This window comes from Pieris brassicae, chromosome 9 (assembly GCF_905147105.1).
Source record: "Pieris brassicae chromosome 9, ilPieBrab1.1, whole genome shotgun sequence".
NCBI lineage: Eukaryota > Metazoa > Arthropoda > Insecta > Lepidoptera > Pieridae > Pieris > Pieris brassicae.
Genome location: NC_059673.1, coordinates 8,443,514 through 8,462,537, shown reverse-complemented (window position 1 = coordinate 8,462,537; position 19,024 = coordinate 8,443,514). Strand labels below are relative to the sequence as shown.

The window sequence follows — 19,024 nt, the reverse complement described above, 5'->3', positions numbered from 1 at the left end:
ACTCTCAATTTTCAAGACTAGTTTGTTAATTCAAAGATAAAAATTTATATAATATATTCCGTGAATCAAAATGACATCTAATATACCCGTCATGCTATTAATTATAAGGCTCAAGACAAGATATGATTGGAGACACTATTTTAATTTGGACTTGCTCTTGGACTAGCTTGTAAAAGTAAGATTTTATAAATAAATGGCGGACCCGACAGAAATTGTCCTGTACATACGTCTTACATACAGACTCCAGTTGAACACACAAATTTCATCGGTCCAGGAGTTTAAATATGAACACATGCACAGAAGATTTTTATATATACCAGCTATTTATTTGCTTTATACATATCTAGGTTAGATACCATTTGCCGGGCTGATTTGTGCATCTAAACCAACCAGAGCGCCACCCAAACATCTACAAAAAAATCATTCAATTCGGTTTAGCCGTTTAAGAAGAGTTCAGTGACATACGTACAGTAAAATTATATATATATAAAGATAGGCTTATTATTCACACTAATTATATCAATATTAGCTAACTTAATAATTTTTGATCTTCAACATCGGAAAAAAGTATGTCTCAGACACCGGTTAAATATACAAATATCACTGATTCATAAATTATTATTTTTTTAATCCGCCTTGAGTAAAAACGTCATATTAAATATTAAGTCAACATCTTTCTGTGATTGTACAGTGTCGTATAAGCGGATATAAGTTATTAGTCTTTGCATCTTTGCTGAAGACGGACGTACAATGTGGAAATATTTTCTTTTCCTGTGCATTGGGAGTGTTTACTGTGAATATAAATATGAGACGAAACTCTTTAAAGTACCTCTTGATCATTTCGGTTATCAAAGGAACGAAACGTTTAATATTAAGTATTTGGTGAACGACGAGCATTGGGACAGCAGTTCGGGACCGATATTTTTTTACACCGGCAATGAGGTAATTTTATTCAATTCAAGATAGGAACGTAATAACTGTATACTCGGAGGCGTTTGTTGATTAATTTAATATTCATACAGCAGTGTGAGTTTTTTTAGGCTTCAAATTAAACATTGCATTAACCTTAAAATATAAAGGACTTTGAGTTCAGTATATGATATTTATCAATGCATTTTGTAGTTAGTCAGATTTGTCTGTCCATCAATACTGCACTGTTTTATTGTTATTCTTCTTTGCAATAGCGTCTTTATGTCTTAGTTTTTAAGATATATTTTACCATGCACAAAATGAGGTGACATCAACAACGCTTGGACATTATAAAAATTGTCACACCAAATTATTAGCACTGTAGTACGAATTATTGAGCCCTATTTTTGTACTTTGGTACCAATCCATAAATAATTTTAACTATATATTGCGGTCGGTGACCTATCCCAATAATAACATCTATTGCTATATACTATTACTATAGCTATACATATCTTCCATTATGTCATATCGGGCTTCTAATACAATAACAATAAGATAAAACGAGTTAAGTTACATAATACCAACGGCTTGTCACGACTTCCCGCAATTGGACATTTATTTTTTAAATGTATGTACATGTGGCACATAATATTGTCTTTTTACCGTTAGTGACTAAAACTAGAGTCTACAAAAAATTGTTTTATTGCCCAAATTTCACTGTCACTGGTGGACAAACAAATCGCTCACGTGATGGTAAGCGATAAAGCGATTGGTAACTACAAGAAAGCTCGCGTAGTGCATTTATGCCCATACTTGCCTTTTAAAGGTGCTCAGAGTAAATTTACATATACAATAAAATTGCTATAATAATTATGTATTTAAATTTTATATTCGCTAATACTTGGCGGCCCCATGCGACTTCTTGGATAAAAAGTCCCCTCGTGAGTTGTGTGCTGCGGTATTGCGGGCTACTCGACTGTGAGGCGTTGCATGGGTCTGATTTTTCTTTGGTTCTGGGTTTCAGTCATTTTCGCAAGTGTATATTCTCTAGTATATTTTAAATAGTATTTGTCCTCATTTTAACATGTGTGATCTTTGAGAACGTAATTATAATAAAATATAGACAGAAACCATGCATATGATTATGATTGGTGAAAAGAACGTGGTATCTTGATGTATCACGTTGAATGTCTTTTATAAACGTGTGGAACCAGAGATTCTGCTAACAATAAAACAAAACTTAGTTTTTTCTTTGGTTTCGAAACATCTTAACTAGGTTCCAAGGGTATCAAGTCAGTTTAAAGTGGTAATTATTGTGCAGGGTCAAATAGAGTTGTTCGCAAAACACACTGGCTTCATGTGGGAGATCGCCGCTCACTATCGCGCCAAACTTGTGTTTGCAGAGCATAGGTTAGTATGTTAATTGGTTGTAAAATATACTAATATATGTGAAGGAAGCTGCTGTGCTACTCCAAACTATTATTAACTTTATTCTCAACCAGTCTGACCACTGAAGAGTGCCTCAGTTGATAATTCAATAAGTTGTATATAAGCTTAACATAGCGCGATTCATGGTGCGACTCAGTGGCGTAACTATACCATCTGGGGCTAGAGATTTTCAGCGTACTCAATTATACGTTGTATATGTCCCACTAATGCCACAATAATAACTATTGTCTTAGGCGAGAGGGAACGGTTTGTAGTCTCCACGCTAACCCAATGCGTATTGCATTCATATCTCAATGCATTCATCATCTATTCGCTAGCTATATCGGTGAAGGAAACGTGAGAAAACCTGCATACAATGAAATAAAAATATCATTTTTGAGCTCGCGGCCTCTTTGGCAGGCCTTTAAATCGGGGGCCCGTGGCATTTTGCAAGCCCTGCCACCAAAGTTGATAAAGTTTATATCTCAAATAAATAAAGTTTATTGCACAAATTGATACAGTTCATATCTCAATTTAATAAAGCTTATATCTCAATCTAATAAAGTTAATATCTAAAGTTTATAAAGTTTATATCTCAATTTAATAAAGTTTATATCTCAATTTAATAAAGTTTATTGCTCAATCTAATAAAGTTTATTCTCAAGTTTATAAAGTTTATCTGGCATTCTGCCAGCCCTGCCGCCCAATTGTTATTTCACTGGTGCGACTTCAGCGTACAGATTGGGGGCAACGGATTGTAGGTGTCGTTACACATAATATTCGGTTAGGGAGACCCTATTTTTTTATTGAATTATTGCCCTAGGGGACGAACAATTTCACAGCTTTATTTCATAATTTATCTTCAAATACGTTCGCTATGCTTTACTTTACAATACCAGCTATGCTACGAGAAATTGATTGAATACATTGTAGCCGTGTTGGGCCTCTCTGATTTGAGGAGAAATTACCGATTGAAAGATTTTATATGCATTTTCTGAAATAAAGAAATTTTAAATAAATCTAATATTGAAACTCGATACATCTACTAAATGTGGATTATATCTTTACATGCGTAGTAATTACTACAGTAATTTGTATGATAATTTCAGGTACTATGGGACCTCAATGCCATTCGGTAATAAATCTCTGGATAATGAACACATTGGGTATCTGACAGCTGCGCAGGCGCTCGCCGATTATGCAGACTTGATTGACTTCCTGCAAGGCGAATCTATGCATCCTAGATATCCTGTTGTTGCATTTGGTGGTAAGACATTTCAAATCAAAATATAATTTAAGGCAAAACATTATAAATAAACATCAACAATGGAGGCTACCAACTAGAAAAAAAACCGCCTCGTTTTTTAGCCGCTGAGTGTTTTATATTAATAGAAAATTATAACCTAAAACGTTTATTTTATATTTGTGTCAATTTTAAATGAGGAGAGTTTTTCATTTCTCACAATCTTTGTTAATAACCTATTTAAGTCTCTTGAGGAGTAAAGCTGTATATGAGAAATAATAAAGACATACTTTTACTGCCAAAAATTAGATACCAATTATAACATTGCCTTTACATTCAGAACAAGACTGATTCACAGACAACGTATCTTATACTAGTATACACAGACTATATTAATTGTTTCTATTGTCTCAATACCATATGATAAATCATATTTTTGTTTTTATATTTCTAGGCTCGTATGGTGGAATGCTGGCCGCCTACTTTAGGATTAAATATCCTCACATAATAACGGGTGCTATTGCTGCCTCCGCCCCGGTACACATGTATCCAGGCATGGTGCCCTGTGATGTTTTCGATAGAATTGTCACTTCCAGCTTCAAAGTGGCTAATGCTAAGTGCGTCGAGAATATCAGGAAATCGTGGCCCTTGATCAGGTAAGAAATTCCTGTATCTTTAAACCATTATAGATCTTGGCCTATACATTGTATTATTTTTAATAATATCAACTTACTGTATCCCTATTGAACTTACGTAAAAAGTCGGGTATATTTTACCCTTGCAGAAAGTATGCAACAAACGCGACATCTAGTGAGTGGCTACACAAGAATTGGAAACTTTGTGACCCAATCAAAGATGGCAAAGACATTGACACATTAGTTGAATTCCTTCAATCCATGTATGAGACTCTAGCGATGGTGAATTACCCATTCCCCTCGGATTTCCTCGTCTCCCTACCAGCACGGCCAGTTCGAGTCGTCTGTCAGTATTTAAATGAGACTCTTGATGGAGATAAGTTACTTGAAGTAGGTATCATTAAAGCATAGTCTATGATCAACATAATCTATGAAAAGGTCCTAAGTTCGTTAGCTTGATAAATAACAGAACAGACATCCTGACCATTTCATCTTACAATTTTTATCACTAGAATAAATCCAGAACCATGAACCTTTGATTTGATATAAATTAAAAACCTAACATTTCATTCAGGGAATCAGCAAAGTATTGCAAGTATTTACAAATTATGACGGAAAGAGTTCTTGCGTGGACTACAAGAAGGGAAATGACTATGGAAACCTTGACGCAAGTGGGTGGGATTATCAGGTACTTACTTTATTTTTTTCTATTTTTATCCATTCTTATCCATTCATATTATATATATAGTCATACAGACGGCTGGGACTCTAAGTTAGAGTGGAAAACTTTGTAATGAGGTAAAATACACTAAAATATTTGCGCGCGTTCTGTTACGTAAAAATAACAAATAAGTCATAATTACTGTACAGGAATAGAACTAACTTCTTCTTACAGGCCTGCACTGAAATGATAATGCCTATGTGCACAACAGGAAGGGATGATATGTTTGAGGCCTCGTCATGGAATTATACGAAATATGCAGAGAATTGTCACAAGAAATATAACGTGTATCCTCGACCTGAGGCTGCGAGGATCCAGTATGGAGGCGATAGACTACACGCTGCTTCTAATATTGTGTTTAGTAATGGTCTGCTGGACCCATGGGTTGGAGGTACTTTATTATGTTATTCCTAAAACTATTGGCTTTCAGAAACCCACAATTTATAATAGTGATTTGCAATATTTTTGTTTTCACTTCACGGTGTTTCTGTCTTCTTAAATTTATCGAGTATTTATTATTTTTATATTGAGATTATCCCTAATCGCTAGTTTTTTAAATAATTATAAATTAGAATTATAAGAGAAATTATTTACAACAGCAAGTTTCAACTGAAACTTGAGGATTGTAATAATCGTTTTTTCCAGGTGGTATTTTGAATAGCATCAGCAAATCTGTCACGACCGTTGTGATAATTGATGGCGCGCATCACCTAGACCTTATGCCAAGTACACCATATGATCCAGCAACAGTACAAATGGCACGCACTATCCATAGACAGAATATAGACAAGTGGCTTAAAGAGTTTAGAGAGCAGAGGAGGAGGCATTGACAATAAATATTTTTTTCTACTGTACTGATTTTATTATTTATTTGATTCATAGTACTAGTTAATTAATAATACAATATACTAATACATAGTTAATTAATAAATGATAAGTTCCGAAATCTTAAAGACATTACAAATAATAATAAATAATGTCTTCCATGGTGTTAAAATGTGTAAACATGATTGACTTATAAATGACTATATTTGAAAATATTTACTAAATCATTACTATTTAAATAAATAATGCTTTAAAAAAATATAATTAAAAATCTCTTAGGTCTGAAACGTTTCTACTAATTAGACAAAACTAGATAGATAAAAACTTATATAATATTATTCTTTATAAAGCCTAGTCCTGCCTACGACGAAATAATACTTTAAAGTTTAAACTACATGAAACTATATTTTCGAGAGCGAGCAAATTTATTTTGCAACAATGTGAAAACTGACACATCTGAGTATATCTATCACATCTTTGTCACTGTCAAGTATTTACTATGTTTTTGAAGACTTCGTCAAAATAGACAAACAATGTTTTTCAAATGTCACTTAGATTGTTAATTTTGATTGTTGCTAGTTCCAATTGTTTATTTACGTCTCATCAATATTTAATATTCAATAAAAATATGAGTACCACATGTAAGTATTGCAATGAGCCGGAAGATAAACAGTACCGACCAGGTCTTATATGCGAAAGTTGCATATGTTTCGTCCACTTAACCTGTTTGAAAAGAGCAGGAACACCGGGTGACCTATCCGGAGATGTTTTCTTTGATTATACGTGCGAAGACTGTTCGGCGGAGAAGGAAGAAATTTTTAAACGAACGAAGATTCTCTGGTTAGTTATGAACACGTTTTCGCGCTAAAATGCGTGTACACAAGGCTTGTCTCTTCACCTAGCAGAGCTACTGAAAATTAAACATAGCAGAACCCAGATCATTCCTTAAAGCTACAAACAACCTAATGTCCTGACAATAATAAAAATCCAAAACCTAAGATATTAATACAGTTTAATAAACAAACATGCTAAATTTACAAATTTAGACACTTTATCACATGTATATGATTTTCAGGGTTCATGCTCTCCTATTAACTTTATATCATCTGAGGAATCATATGAGCGGGATGAGTAATCATAGGTATTTCCACTACAAGACACACATTTGCTCCTTCATAGATAGGTCTTGGATGCAACTGTTTGGACCTAAGTTGTAAGTCCTATTATTAATATTAATATAACTGTAATTTAATACAAAAGTTTTTTTTCTTCTTTTCTTTATAGAGAGGATTTAAAATACTTCTGTTCCCTTAATTTTGATAGGTACTTTTATCTTTAAAAAATTAAGTTTTGATAAATCCACAATTTTAACTCAAATTTACCATATTTAATCTTAAGTAAAAAATGACTTGAGAAAATAATTATGAGTGAAACGAGTAAATACTTATAATAAAACAACCTATTAGTTATATAAAATGTGAATCAATGATAAATAAAATCTTTGAATTAATATTTTGAGGGTGAAACTATATATGGTTTAGACTAAAAACCTGCCTGTATTATAAAATTATCAGAGAATAGACAAACACAGTTCTCATAAGTGATAGGGTTTTTTAACATTTTCAGTAAGCAGAAGAAAAATTGGATTGGTACAATAGCAGGCGCCTTGTCAGTATATAGCAACTTACTGTTTCAATCAGGCTTGGCACAGCTAGGAGAGAGTGGTTGGTGGAAGTTAAAACACAATTTTAGCCCAGCCGCTGCTGCTCATATAAGTATGTATTGCATAAAGTTTACATTACATGACATATTTTACATGTTTATTTTATCCTATGTGTCCTAATTTATGGGTACAAATTAAATATTTTAATTAAAGGTTGGTTGGTTTTTTAATAAAATGTACATTTCCAAAAACTATTTATTTATATCTGCAATTATGTATTTACTTATTTCAGTACAAGAGATTTCGCGCGACAAGACCAAATCCCGGCCAAAAAATCAGCTAGGAGTGGATATGACTCTCTTTATTGCTAAAGTCACGGAATTAGGTATGTTATCAATGTTATATAATAAAAAACTATTTCTAATTACTGTGATCATTTCTCTTTATAGGTTAGTCCAGTGGTGGGCAAACTTTTTTAATGGTGGGCCCCAAAGTTTAAGAAATTCTAGAGGAGAACAATTAGAGAGGCCAGAATTATAAAAAAAAAGCATTATGTATTAAAGCTTTTAATCATAATATTATGAAAACATTACAAAAAGAATCTACTTTTTCTTCTCGACTGTCAAAATGTATTAATAACGGACCACATACTATCCATGCTGATGAACCCTCTTCGAGCCAGATTAAATACTTTCGTGGGCCGTACTTTGCCTATCACTGGGTTAGACTGTAGTCTCTAAAGAATTTCTCCTAAGAAACCAAGTTTTACCACTTTCCAGGTTTTTATATCCAGTTAATAAAGTAGTGGCCTGTCCTGCCGATACATTTGGATATATTTTTTTTAATATTGTAAAATATTAATTACCTAAGTTACTCATAGATAATTTAGCATTAACATAATGAAAGATTTCATTAAAAAAGCAAGTGTTTTTGTAATTTTTACTACCTTTTTATAGTATTTAAGATTTTTGAAATAACTTTATTTATAAAATAATATGTTTTAATGAAAATGTAATGTATAATAATTTCAGGGTACAAAGACCAGTTAGTCGAAGAGGAAGTGTTTACCTCACCAAATCCCACACCCGCTAAGAAAAGGCGTTTGGAGTTTGAAGATTTTCTACCATCTGATGTTCAGGACTATGTGTAAGTTTTAATATACAACACACAACAGAAATAGATTTTAAAAACCAAATCAGTCTAAAGAGTGCACTCTTTAAAATGAAGAACTCTTTCATCTCTTTCTACTTAAATTATGGTTACACTATGATGAAAAGAGAGTTCAAAGATGTAAGCCTGATGAAATCCATATATTGATTAGACGATGAATGCAAGCATGTATCTAATAATCTGAAAGGAAGTATTTAAAAAACTAAGAAAACTAGGTAAAATAAAACTTTTATGATAACAAAAATATATCTATTGTCCGACTTAGTAGACTTTCACTACCACGAGATCGTCTATCTACGCGAGTAAAACCGCGGGACATTGCTAGTAATATATATAATAAGAAATGGACTAATTCTCGTCATATTGATTGGAAACTAATTATAAATTATATACTTAAATGAATTACAGAAAAGAAGAGAAACTAATGTCACCGGTGAAGCAAGAAGTGGAAGATTACTATGAAGCGTCAACAGCCAGTATCTCATCGCGAGATAATTTTTCTGATATGGATTTTCTAAAAGAAAAATTTGATTATCCGGCTTATATACCGCCTGTAAATATAAAAACCTTTGAATAACAATATGTGTCAAATATGAAACGTCAATTACCTTTATCTGTCAAATGTCAGTTGAGTTGTCAGTATATGTATAGTTTAACTGGACTTAGGTAATATAGGCCTTCATTAATAAAAAAAATCAGTAATTCCAATCTTTTAACTCAGTGATCTTTCGTCTCTTTCTGTTAACCTGTTATTAATTTGAGATGAAAAGAGACGGATAACTAAGTATGTTAAATTTAAAAAAAATGACGTTTCAATACAGGGTAGAGTCGATTCTTATTTGAATTCCAATGTGTTGTGTGCTTTGGTGATGTTTTATCTTCATTACAGATAAATTTTCAAAGTGATTCATCAAGCGTACACTCGTACAAATATTCGTATAACTGCGATTCGGATAGTTCGCTTCGTGAGCTTCCCTCTGATACGGAAGTTAAAAAGGAAAAGACAAAGAGAACCGAAGAAAAACCTTATATCAGGAGAGAGAGTTTATTTTCTACGCAGTTGAATTCTGTCGGTACGTATTTCGACATTAAAAATAAATTAACAATTATTAGACTTTCTATAATCTCTGCTATATATTATTTAGATAGGGTCAAAAAATGGTGTCATAGAACATTTTCGTAAAGCCTCTTAAAAAATTGAATTTAAAAAATCTGTCTAAATGCACAGTTTTTTTTAAAATAATTATGGCAATAGTTTTGACTTGAAAAAAATGCACCGTTTCAATCAACTGTATTATGTCTGTCTTCATCACAGTGTAAATGTCGCAGTAAGGCAGTTAAATCAGAGAGTTAATTGAATCTCTAGACAGTTAATTAAATATCGATATCCAATCAAGTCGCTAAATTTCCGTTAAGCAAGTAAGTGAATGAAACGTTTAACGAGTATCCTAAACGTTCCTAGGCAACAAGACTAACCTCACCTAACCATTTACAATAAAGCAAAACACGGAATTTCCAAGCTCTCCGTTCGTCACGATCACACCGAAATAACAACAACAAATGAAATAATCATGGCGGAGTCTTGTTTTACAATGTTAATCAACACGCTGGCTTTCGGTCAGACAGACAGTTAAACGTTTTCGACGCTGCTTCATTTAAATCAAAATGCTAGCGACTTGATTGAATATCGATCGTTAATTAACTGTCTAGAGATTCAATTAACTCTCTGATTTAACTACTTTACTGCGTCATAAACATAATTGGACAGAATGAGAAAGTAAATTGTATTTTTGAAACATGTGTGCGACAGAGATAGCAGTACTCAATGAAATGTCTCTTTCTAAAGGTCTATGTGCAATATTTAATAATGGCTAATGTACTAAACAAATCACATCTTACGTCCTGGATTAATTATTTTTATTTGGATTTAAAAGTATTGAAACATCTAAGTTATGTTTAAGACATGCCCTGGTTAAGCCCACCCGAGCCCACCAATGATGTTGTTGAAATGACGGAATATGAAGAAATACAACTCCTCAAAACTATTGAGGCCTTGGTACTTAAAGTACGGGAAAGTGAGAAAAAGGCCTATCTCTCTCAACTTAAGGCCAAACTGGCTCTACGCAGGCTAAAACGACATAAGCATATTCCTGTTTTTGATCTTGATAAGTAAGTAAAAACTTTTGCCTACTTATGTAAAAAGAGATAAGTTGTAGGGATCGCTAAAGTAAAAAAAAAGTATCTCGTGGTTAATATTGATTAATTTTAATTCCATATAATCTTTTTTTGTGATAAGATTTTTTTAATAGCGCCATCTAGGCTTAGAATTAGCAAACTAGACATATTTCGGCATAGTCTGTTTCATCAATGTAAAAATTAAAGGTGTTAATACAATTCTTCCAATTACTAAGTTCAATATTGATTTCATTGGAATCCCTATTGAGAGTTATAATATTAATTTATTATGCATACTGTATGACACTTTTTTTCATTCTGACTCTGATCTGAGGTCCCATCAGTGTCAAAGCAATAAATTTCCTAATTCCAAAACAATTTAAACTAAATAATTATTGTGAATAAATGGTCACACCAAAAGCATTACTTTAAATATAATAATATAAATAAATTACAAAAATGTGCGTGTGCGCAGGCAAGACAATGTTGTCTTTGATTAACAAGCTTAATTTATTTATACGAATAGGTCTCGCCTTAACTGCCATTCTGGTTTCTTTTTCGCGAACTCTGCAAGCTTTGACCATTATTTTCAGGACTGTGAAGATCCTGGGCGGTTACGTCACAGAAGACAAGAAGATCATCTCCAATATTGAACGTGTACTCGACAGATTCCAGAGATCTGTATGTATTATATTTGTATTAACTGGCCAATTTGTATGAGAGCTTTCTTTGCATAGTCCGTTTATCGAGGCCGTCTAACATTAGCTCTATACTATTACGTACAGATACCGGCAAACATCTTGAACACATGTCCTTGCCTGCGCAGAAGCGATTTTCAGGTATCACTGGGAGGGGGGAAGGGTGACGTGTCGATCGCGTGATTGCTAAACCAGTTGACGTCTGTGTCCCGCGCTGTATACGATGCGCAAACTTTCTTCCACTCTCTTGTTTAACGCTCAAGAAGTTTGCCGATATCTATACACGGATACGCTTTTGAAGCCCGATTTTAATTATCACTTCATTTCAAGTTTATTAAAGCAGCAATGAATATTCTGATGTTTGTGATACATATATTGTGTATTGTTTAATCAATAGGACTTAACCCTTTAAATAATAATACTATTTATTCATATAGGTAATAAAAAACTCTTGTTAAACGTAAATTAATCAAGAAAGCTTTTTATAAATTTGACGATTATTTAAATGATCCTAATCCTTGGGATTGATTTGCTCCAGCTCAAACAATTTGTATGACTCAATACTTGGACAGTTCTTCTTGCCCGCTCTACGCCCTTGACTTGCAAACTGGTAGAAAAAGTATATTTTGGATCAATTTAAAATCATTCTGTTGACGTTCAACAGTGTACTTTGTTACCTATATGAATAAAGTTATTTTGAGTTCAGTAGATAATGTATATTACACTTAAGAACGTCTTTAAAAAAATGCTTTTTAATTTACATTTACTACTAGTTCTCAAATCTTAATGTAGAACGAGAAGAATTGTCTTTTTTTTAAATATAAAGCTGCAACCAAGCTTCTCGTGAACATCTTATAATTGATTATAGAAATAGGAGCACTCACTTACATTAGTGTAATTTTTCCATCTCAGTGTAAACACAATTTGATAGTAAGAGACGAAATAATACTTTAGGAGCGTTGGAATATTTTTTTTAAGTTACCGCGGAACTAGAATTAGAGCTCATTTTGATTGGTAATATAGATACCGGCAAACTTCTTGAGCATTAAACAAGTGAGTGGGGGAAAGTTTGCGTACACAGCGCGGGATACAAACGACAACTGATTTACCAATCACGCGATCCTCACTCTCCAGCCGCCCCACTCCCAGTGATACCTAAAAATCCATTCCGCGCAGGCAGGGACATTTGTTCAAGATGTTTGCCGGTATCTATACTTTTACTGAATGTGATCTATATATTTATGATTTGTCTTTTATATAATTAAAAGCATACGCCTGTGGTGATCATTGACGAGTATAGTTAATTAAATCTAACTGCTATTAGTACGAAACTTTGAACTAATTTATCTGAATTTTTTCAGTACCTTATAGACAACCTTAGTGGTACGATAGCGAGTACGAACTATGGCACAGTGTTGTTATCCAGCATGGAGACTGCGCCCTTTAGGTCGAGTTATTCTGGCGCTACCCTTAAACCGTTTATACGACGAGATAATGAGACTACCCCCATCTGGCTTAAACTTATGGACGAGCTGCTAAGAAAAACGCATAAGTAGGTTTTGCAAATATGTTTTTATATATATATATATATGTACTATGTGGTCACAGTTCCCTCGCGAATCGATTTCGTTGATTTTTGTACCTCGAACAAGAACTCTGAATACCATTTGTCATAGTCTAAATAACTTCAGTGTTTTCGACCCGGTGGTTGGTAGTGGTCAGTTCTCATCCTCCTTCGTCCACATATCTCTTTAACTAAACAAAGAATGGGGAGTACCTTGTAATATATTATTGGAAAATTGAAATGTAAAACAAAATCGATGTCTACGATCGAGTTTGCACGAAAGTCGCAATTGACCAATGACATTGAAGGGAAACGCGCTTGTTTTACAATCAAATTTTGAATTTATATTCGACCCAATAAGAGCACTCGAATGAGTTTAAACGAGTCCGTTGTTATAATTCGTTAATTAGGGGCCGGGAGGGGGAGGGCTCCGGTACCATGTTTACGCGACCAAAATCTTTTTTAAAGTACTAATTATAGCCTAGTACTTTAGATCACGACTGTACCCCCGCGATACATCTTCTTTATATATGTACTTGGCTTGACCGTTATTAATGATAAATTTATAATTGTTTACTATTTCTAATAGGCACGAAGAAGCGTACAAGCCGCCACCGCGCGCGACTATCGACTATTCATATTTAAAACCACAACATATTGCGGCCGTCAACAAACTATGCGCGCAGTACTTCTGGCCTGGGATTGACTGTAAGAAATGCATTTTATTGTCTTTTGTGTATCTAGTCTAGCCATAAAAACTGAAACAAAGTAAAAAAATCTATTGCAAATAACATTTATTAATTTTACAGTGTATTCGTTTAATACATAAAAATAATACAATTTAAAATATAAAATCTTATTCGAAGTGGTCTCCATTGGCTGCAATACAGTCCTTTAAACGTTGAGGCCAGTTATCAACAGAAGCACGCACTAATTTCATGGGGAAATTTTTCACTGCCAATCGTACGGATTTTGTTAGAGACTCCTAATTATCATGGCGTTTACTGTACATGTACTCTCTAAATCTGATCATAAATCATCTAGCTGATTAAGATCAGGACTAGACGACGGTCAGCCTTCAGCTCTGATGAAGTTCGAAGCGTTCGTTTCCAACCAAGACTGCGTAGACCAAACTTTAAGACCCGGCGCCGAGTCTTGCTGGAAGGACCATTCTTGGTTACTGAACATGGTAATTAAGGGGTTTCACTACCTTCTCAAGAATGGTATCTTGATACACTTGTGCCGATATTTTGATACCTTTTTCATAAAAGTATAGCTCAGTCACTCCTCCATAGCTAATACCCCACCAAACCATCACTGAAGTCGGATAGTGCCCACGTTGCACTCTGTCAACTAATTGGAAATCTTGCTCATAGCTTCGAGCATAAATACGGTTTAAGCATATTGTTTATTAAAATGTTGCTCAATTGTAAATAAAATCTTATCCGTAAATATAAAAAACTCAAAGACCTCCCTTTGCGTAACGCTTCAGTTGTTGTTTCGGTTTATCAGCCTATTTTTTTTTTTAATATCAGTTAAGAAATGAATAGTACGTCTCTTATAGGCTACAAGTACTAAGTCATCTTTTAAAATATGCGACATGGTTCTAGGTGTTACCTTCATCTCCCGAGATTAAATATTTTGCTTTTGGACAGGATTCCTTCCCTTACTGTTTTGACCACCTTTATTGTACGAACACTGAGTGGACAGCCAGATCTAATTCTGTCACAAACAAACACAAACATTTCACTTATACCAAGTGTATGGAGAGTTTTAAAAATTGCATTGGGCTCTATACCTACTTTGTGTAATGCAATCACACCGATTCGGTTCTCTTTATCACCATACTCCATTTTAATATTGTAATGTATTGGCGCCAAAATGAGAAAACCCAATGAACAATCATATAAAAATGACAGATTCCAAATTCAAATGTAATATTTTGTTAATTTTCAATTGTAACAGTATTTATGTCCAGACTAACTACGAGTAATAATACTAGGTCCTTACATTTGAAATTTGCGCTTTGTATGGGAGGAATAAAAAGTAATGTTTTTTATTAAATATAATAGGTATATTTAATTAAGCAAAATATGTACCATCGCAACCTTTGACCTTGCAAATGTATTAATACAGTTTTATCACTAACACCGCAGCCTACAGCTAACTCAGACGTGATTTACGATGGATCCGCTTCCACAATAGCCTTCCATTCTTCGTTATCAACTTTGGTCTCCGGCCGTCCACGGGGCGTGTTCTGCAGGGCGAAATTTCCTATAAGACGCAAATCAAAAACGCATTGTGTTTTCTTTTGCGACACCGCCGCCATACACATCATCGAGCCGTTTCTGCAGCACTGGTGCCACGGTAGAACTCATACTCGTAAATAACACGATATTTCATGTTCTCCATTTTATAAATAGAGTGACGCAAAGAAAAAATTAAAACGGGAAAATGAAATGAATCATGTTTTTTCGAAAAGATGTAAAAACATGAATTTGTAATTCTTAACCAAAGAGGAGGTATTTGAGGTCAAAGTGGCCAAAGTACGACAAAACAATTTTATTTGTAACGACCTATTATCAAGCTAAAGCTGCACAAACGTAGACAACATTGTGTGTAACCCAAAGCAATACATAAAATGACTATAACTACTAAATTATATGTCGTTAATTATTATATATGATTTAATACTCTACTTTTGTGGCTGTTATTAAGCATGGCCTTGTGATCTTTGTCTCCAATAAAGCTTAATCAACTTGTTAGTTAAAAAAATAATACATGATAGGCAAATGCCTATCATGTATTGTTCATAACTTACATAGCTTACTCATTACTTATTATTATATATAACTTACTCTTATTTACTTACTTATTATACATAACTTACACAAATGTGTTCGTGCAAAGAGTAAGTTTTAGGCTTGTATTCCCTTGTATGTAGGCTTGTATTATAAAAAATGACAAGCACTTAACTTTGTAAAGTATACTATTATTATGTATTTATTTTTTAAAATGATAAAATTAAATTGATTGCAACTATCTAATTAAAGTAAGAAATGGATATATCTTTACCTGCCATTATCATATTTCACAACTCTCCAAATCGTTCACCCTTATATTTCGTTAATGGTATTAATTTGTGTCCTAGAATTTCCCTTAAGAGTAAGATTCAGGGTTGGTCTCAACCTAACTAATCTAATCTTATCCTAACTCTCCAATTTTACTTCAGTGACAGAAGCCCTGCAGTACCCTGAGTTTAGCTGCGTTGTGACATACAAGAAATTAGTAATAGGATGTGCCTTTCTAGTTCCGGATGTTGGACACAATCAAGCATATATCTCATTTGTATTGACACGGCCCGAATGGCGAAGAGCAAATATTGCAACATTCATGTTATATCATCTCTTACAGGTACGTCGAGAAGATCCAGAACTAATATATTTGAGCAAGCATAAAAATATTAGACAAGAACCATTATACAGTCCTATATCTGACTCACAAGTGTCCATTAATAAAATCAACCCTCAGTCGATTTTTTGCTTTAATTTAATACAGATAACATTATGCAGCTCGACAAAGTACTAATATTTAATAATAGTAATGAAAATAAAACATGCCTTAAAGTCTTGCATTTGGTTTAGATTTGCAGCTATTCATTTTGAAAAAAAAAAGAACTATTTACTTTATAATTAAAAGATTGATATATTGAAAAATCTTGTTTCAGACATGCTCTGGCCAGGATGTGACACTGCATGTCTCTCCTACAAATCCAGCCATATTTCTATATCAAAAATTTGGTTTTAAGGTAAGCAGAGATAGATGGATATTATTTAAGTATTTAATTACCAACTATGTCATTAAAGGTTTTGATATAAATCCTTCTTCAATTAGGTAATCATACAGCTTCCGTGTCTTATTCACATCTATTTTAACAATTCTTCGTGCATCAAGTAACCTTAAAAATCCTAACTTGTGATTTTCAGCTATCATTGTATTCTTAATCTCTAAATAATTCCTAGGAGCTAATCGGACATGGGCACATAGTGTCTTTTCACTTTCAGATAACAAATGATAACCTGGCAAATCGATAATATCTAAGGGCATATGGGACCTTTTGTATTTTTTGCCTGGAGTAGGCAAGAAATTTTGATTAAGACTGAATTTGTGCTTTGCAGGTGATTTACTCTCAAATTTTCTTGCCATGACCATTGAGTAATATCTTTGTTCTTTTAATGCTGACTCGTGTTCAGACTTTAAGTGTCGGTAAAGGCGGGCTGACTGCATTGTTTTTATTCCATTTTTACGATACTCTGTCAAAAGTATATATTTTTGCAACAATGCTTCTGCAAGACTCATTGACTCCATAAAGGCATCAAATTGCATGCCTGTCATAAACTGCATAAAAACTAGCAGACGTTCTGCCTTCGCTCTAGTGAGAGTTACATCAAACTTTTTCACCCATGAAAATAATTTATTTATCATAATCAGTCCATGATTTTGAATTATGCTATATCTTCTGTGCCTTTCTTTAAGGCGAGTGTTAAAAGCATTCACGAGGCTAACTTTTAGAGCATCCAAACATTCATCTTCATCATCAGAGTGGGTGTCCTCTATAGTGAAAATGTTTTCAGCATTACTGTCATAATTTAGTTCAAACTCTGATCTATATGCATTATAACCAGCTAAATGTCTGTCACCTTGATTGTTCCTAGGTGGATTGGTACTAATCTCCATGTTGAACAGATAAGGTATAACAGGTTGAGGAAAAAGAGATTGATCTGTTTCAGGTAATAATTTTAATTCTTCAAAAGGAACATTTTCAATATAATACTTTTTATAGTGTTCTAAACATTCTAGTTTGGATCGTGAATGCACACTTTTAGATATTTCTTCCCAGTTTCCATAACCATATGTTGACAAAGCAGTAAGAAGTTTACATTCCTCCTTTGCTGACCAGTTGCAGTTGTCAAAAAGTGGGAAATCGTTTCTTCTCACAGCATACTTGTGGTCATTTTTATGTAAATCGACTTCTTTGCCAGATGCAAAACAGGAACAACATAGGTTTGTTTCACAGTCACAGCATTCAATATACGGTTCATGTGTTACGTCTTTGCAACCATCACATTTAATTTGTAATATATCACAGGACATTTTGTTCACAGGTCGAAGAGTTAATTCAAGATTTTTACGAAAAATACTACAACATGGATTACAAAGGATGTCGACACGCACTGTTCCTTCGACTAGTCCGATGATAAATTATGTATTTTCTGCTTTAATTTAATAAACATTATTTTTATGTTTTAATTTTATTATTTCCTACATATACTGGTACATGCAAGTCGTAAACATTTAACAATAGCAGTGCTTGATAGGCGATTACCGGTCCGACATCCGACAGTGACAAATAATAATAGTAACAAGACAAGCTTGAAGCTTCATCATTTATGATGTTTGACCATGTCCACAGACTCGGAAGACTGTCACTAGACTGATAACTGACTTCAGGTATCAGGATTGTTCATGATAACGTGGACAATTTACCTTTTGTTACGTAATGAGTCATCGTAAAATCATTTTTTTAATAAACTACATTATATGTACTTATTGCAAAATGTGATACATTTAATATAATTTTTGACAATAATAGTTATCGTCGTTATTAATAGAATAATAATATTATTCATATCTACCATGAATTTGCATAATATTAAGTAATAAAATATATATATAATCAGCAGATAGCATCAGTCCGTTGCACCAAAGTGGTTAGAGTAATCCCTATATATCACTTTATATTGTAACAACGTCTTATTGCTATCATTCTGAACCGTTCATTGCGTTATTTATTAGTACTTGTAAAACATTAATTTGTAAAATCAACCAATGTACCCGGTGCTTGCCACGACGTCCGTAAAGGCCATACAGCGTTTATTCTAGATTAATTCTACCGACACGTGAATGCTTCAATTTTCTTTGACCTACAT

The 19,024-nt window shown here is 33.5% G+C and overlaps 3 protein-coding genes across 6 annotated transcripts; 2 read left to right on the top strand and 1 right to left on the bottom strand.

The window, feature by feature from the left end:
- The first annotated feature begins 709 nt into the window (after positions 1-709).
- On the top strand, positions 710-5,793 carry LOC123714315 (lysosomal Pro-X carboxypeptidase). Its single transcript, XM_045668536.1, has 8 exons — positions 710-942; positions 2,234-2,322; positions 3,450-3,607; positions 4,038-4,239; positions 4,368-4,608; positions 4,793-4,906; positions 5,114-5,330; positions 5,585-5,793. The coding sequence occupies exons 1-8, from the start codon at positions 751-753 to the stop codon at positions 5,767-5,769; spliced, it is 1,398 nt and encodes a 465-aa protein (XP_045524492.1). The 5' UTR covers positions 710-750; the 3' UTR covers positions 5,770-5,793.
- Positions 5,794-6,299: 506 nt separating this feature from the next.
- LOC123714113 (cysteine-rich protein 2-binding protein) lies at positions 6,300-18,304 on the top strand. Of its 4 annotated transcripts, XM_045668253.1 has the most exons (15): positions 6,316-6,405; positions 6,500-6,604; positions 6,840-6,977; positions 7,391-7,539; positions 7,720-7,812; positions 8,459-8,573; positions 9,006-9,150; positions 9,487-9,670; positions 10,559-10,766; positions 11,366-11,453; positions 12,832-13,022; positions 13,624-13,742; positions 16,267-16,448; positions 16,762-16,842; positions 18,200-18,304. In XM_045668253.1, the coding sequence occupies exons 3-15, from the start codon at positions 6,883-6,885 to the stop codon at positions 18,290-18,292; spliced, it is 1,743 nt and encodes a 580-aa protein (XP_045524209.1). In that variant the 5' UTR covers positions 6,316-6,405; positions 6,500-6,604; positions 6,840-6,882; the 3' UTR covers positions 18,293-18,304. The 4 variants fall into 4 exon arrangements, with proteins under 4 accessions (XP_045524208.1, XP_045524206.1, XP_045524210.1 ...); XM_045668252.1 differs by lacking the exon at positions 6,500-6,604 and having other exon boundaries at positions 6,300-6,405; XM_045668250.1 differs by having other exon boundaries at positions 6,312-6,604.
- LOC123714114 (transcriptional adapter 2A) lies at positions 16,442-18,207 on the bottom strand. Its single transcript, XM_045668255.1, has one exon. It carries the CDS (start codon positions 18,186-18,188, stop codon positions 16,887-16,889), a length of 1,302 nt encoding a protein of 433 aa, XP_045524211.1. The 5' UTR covers positions 18,189-18,207; the 3' UTR covers positions 16,442-16,886.
- Positions 18,305-19,024: the final 720 nt, after the last annotated feature.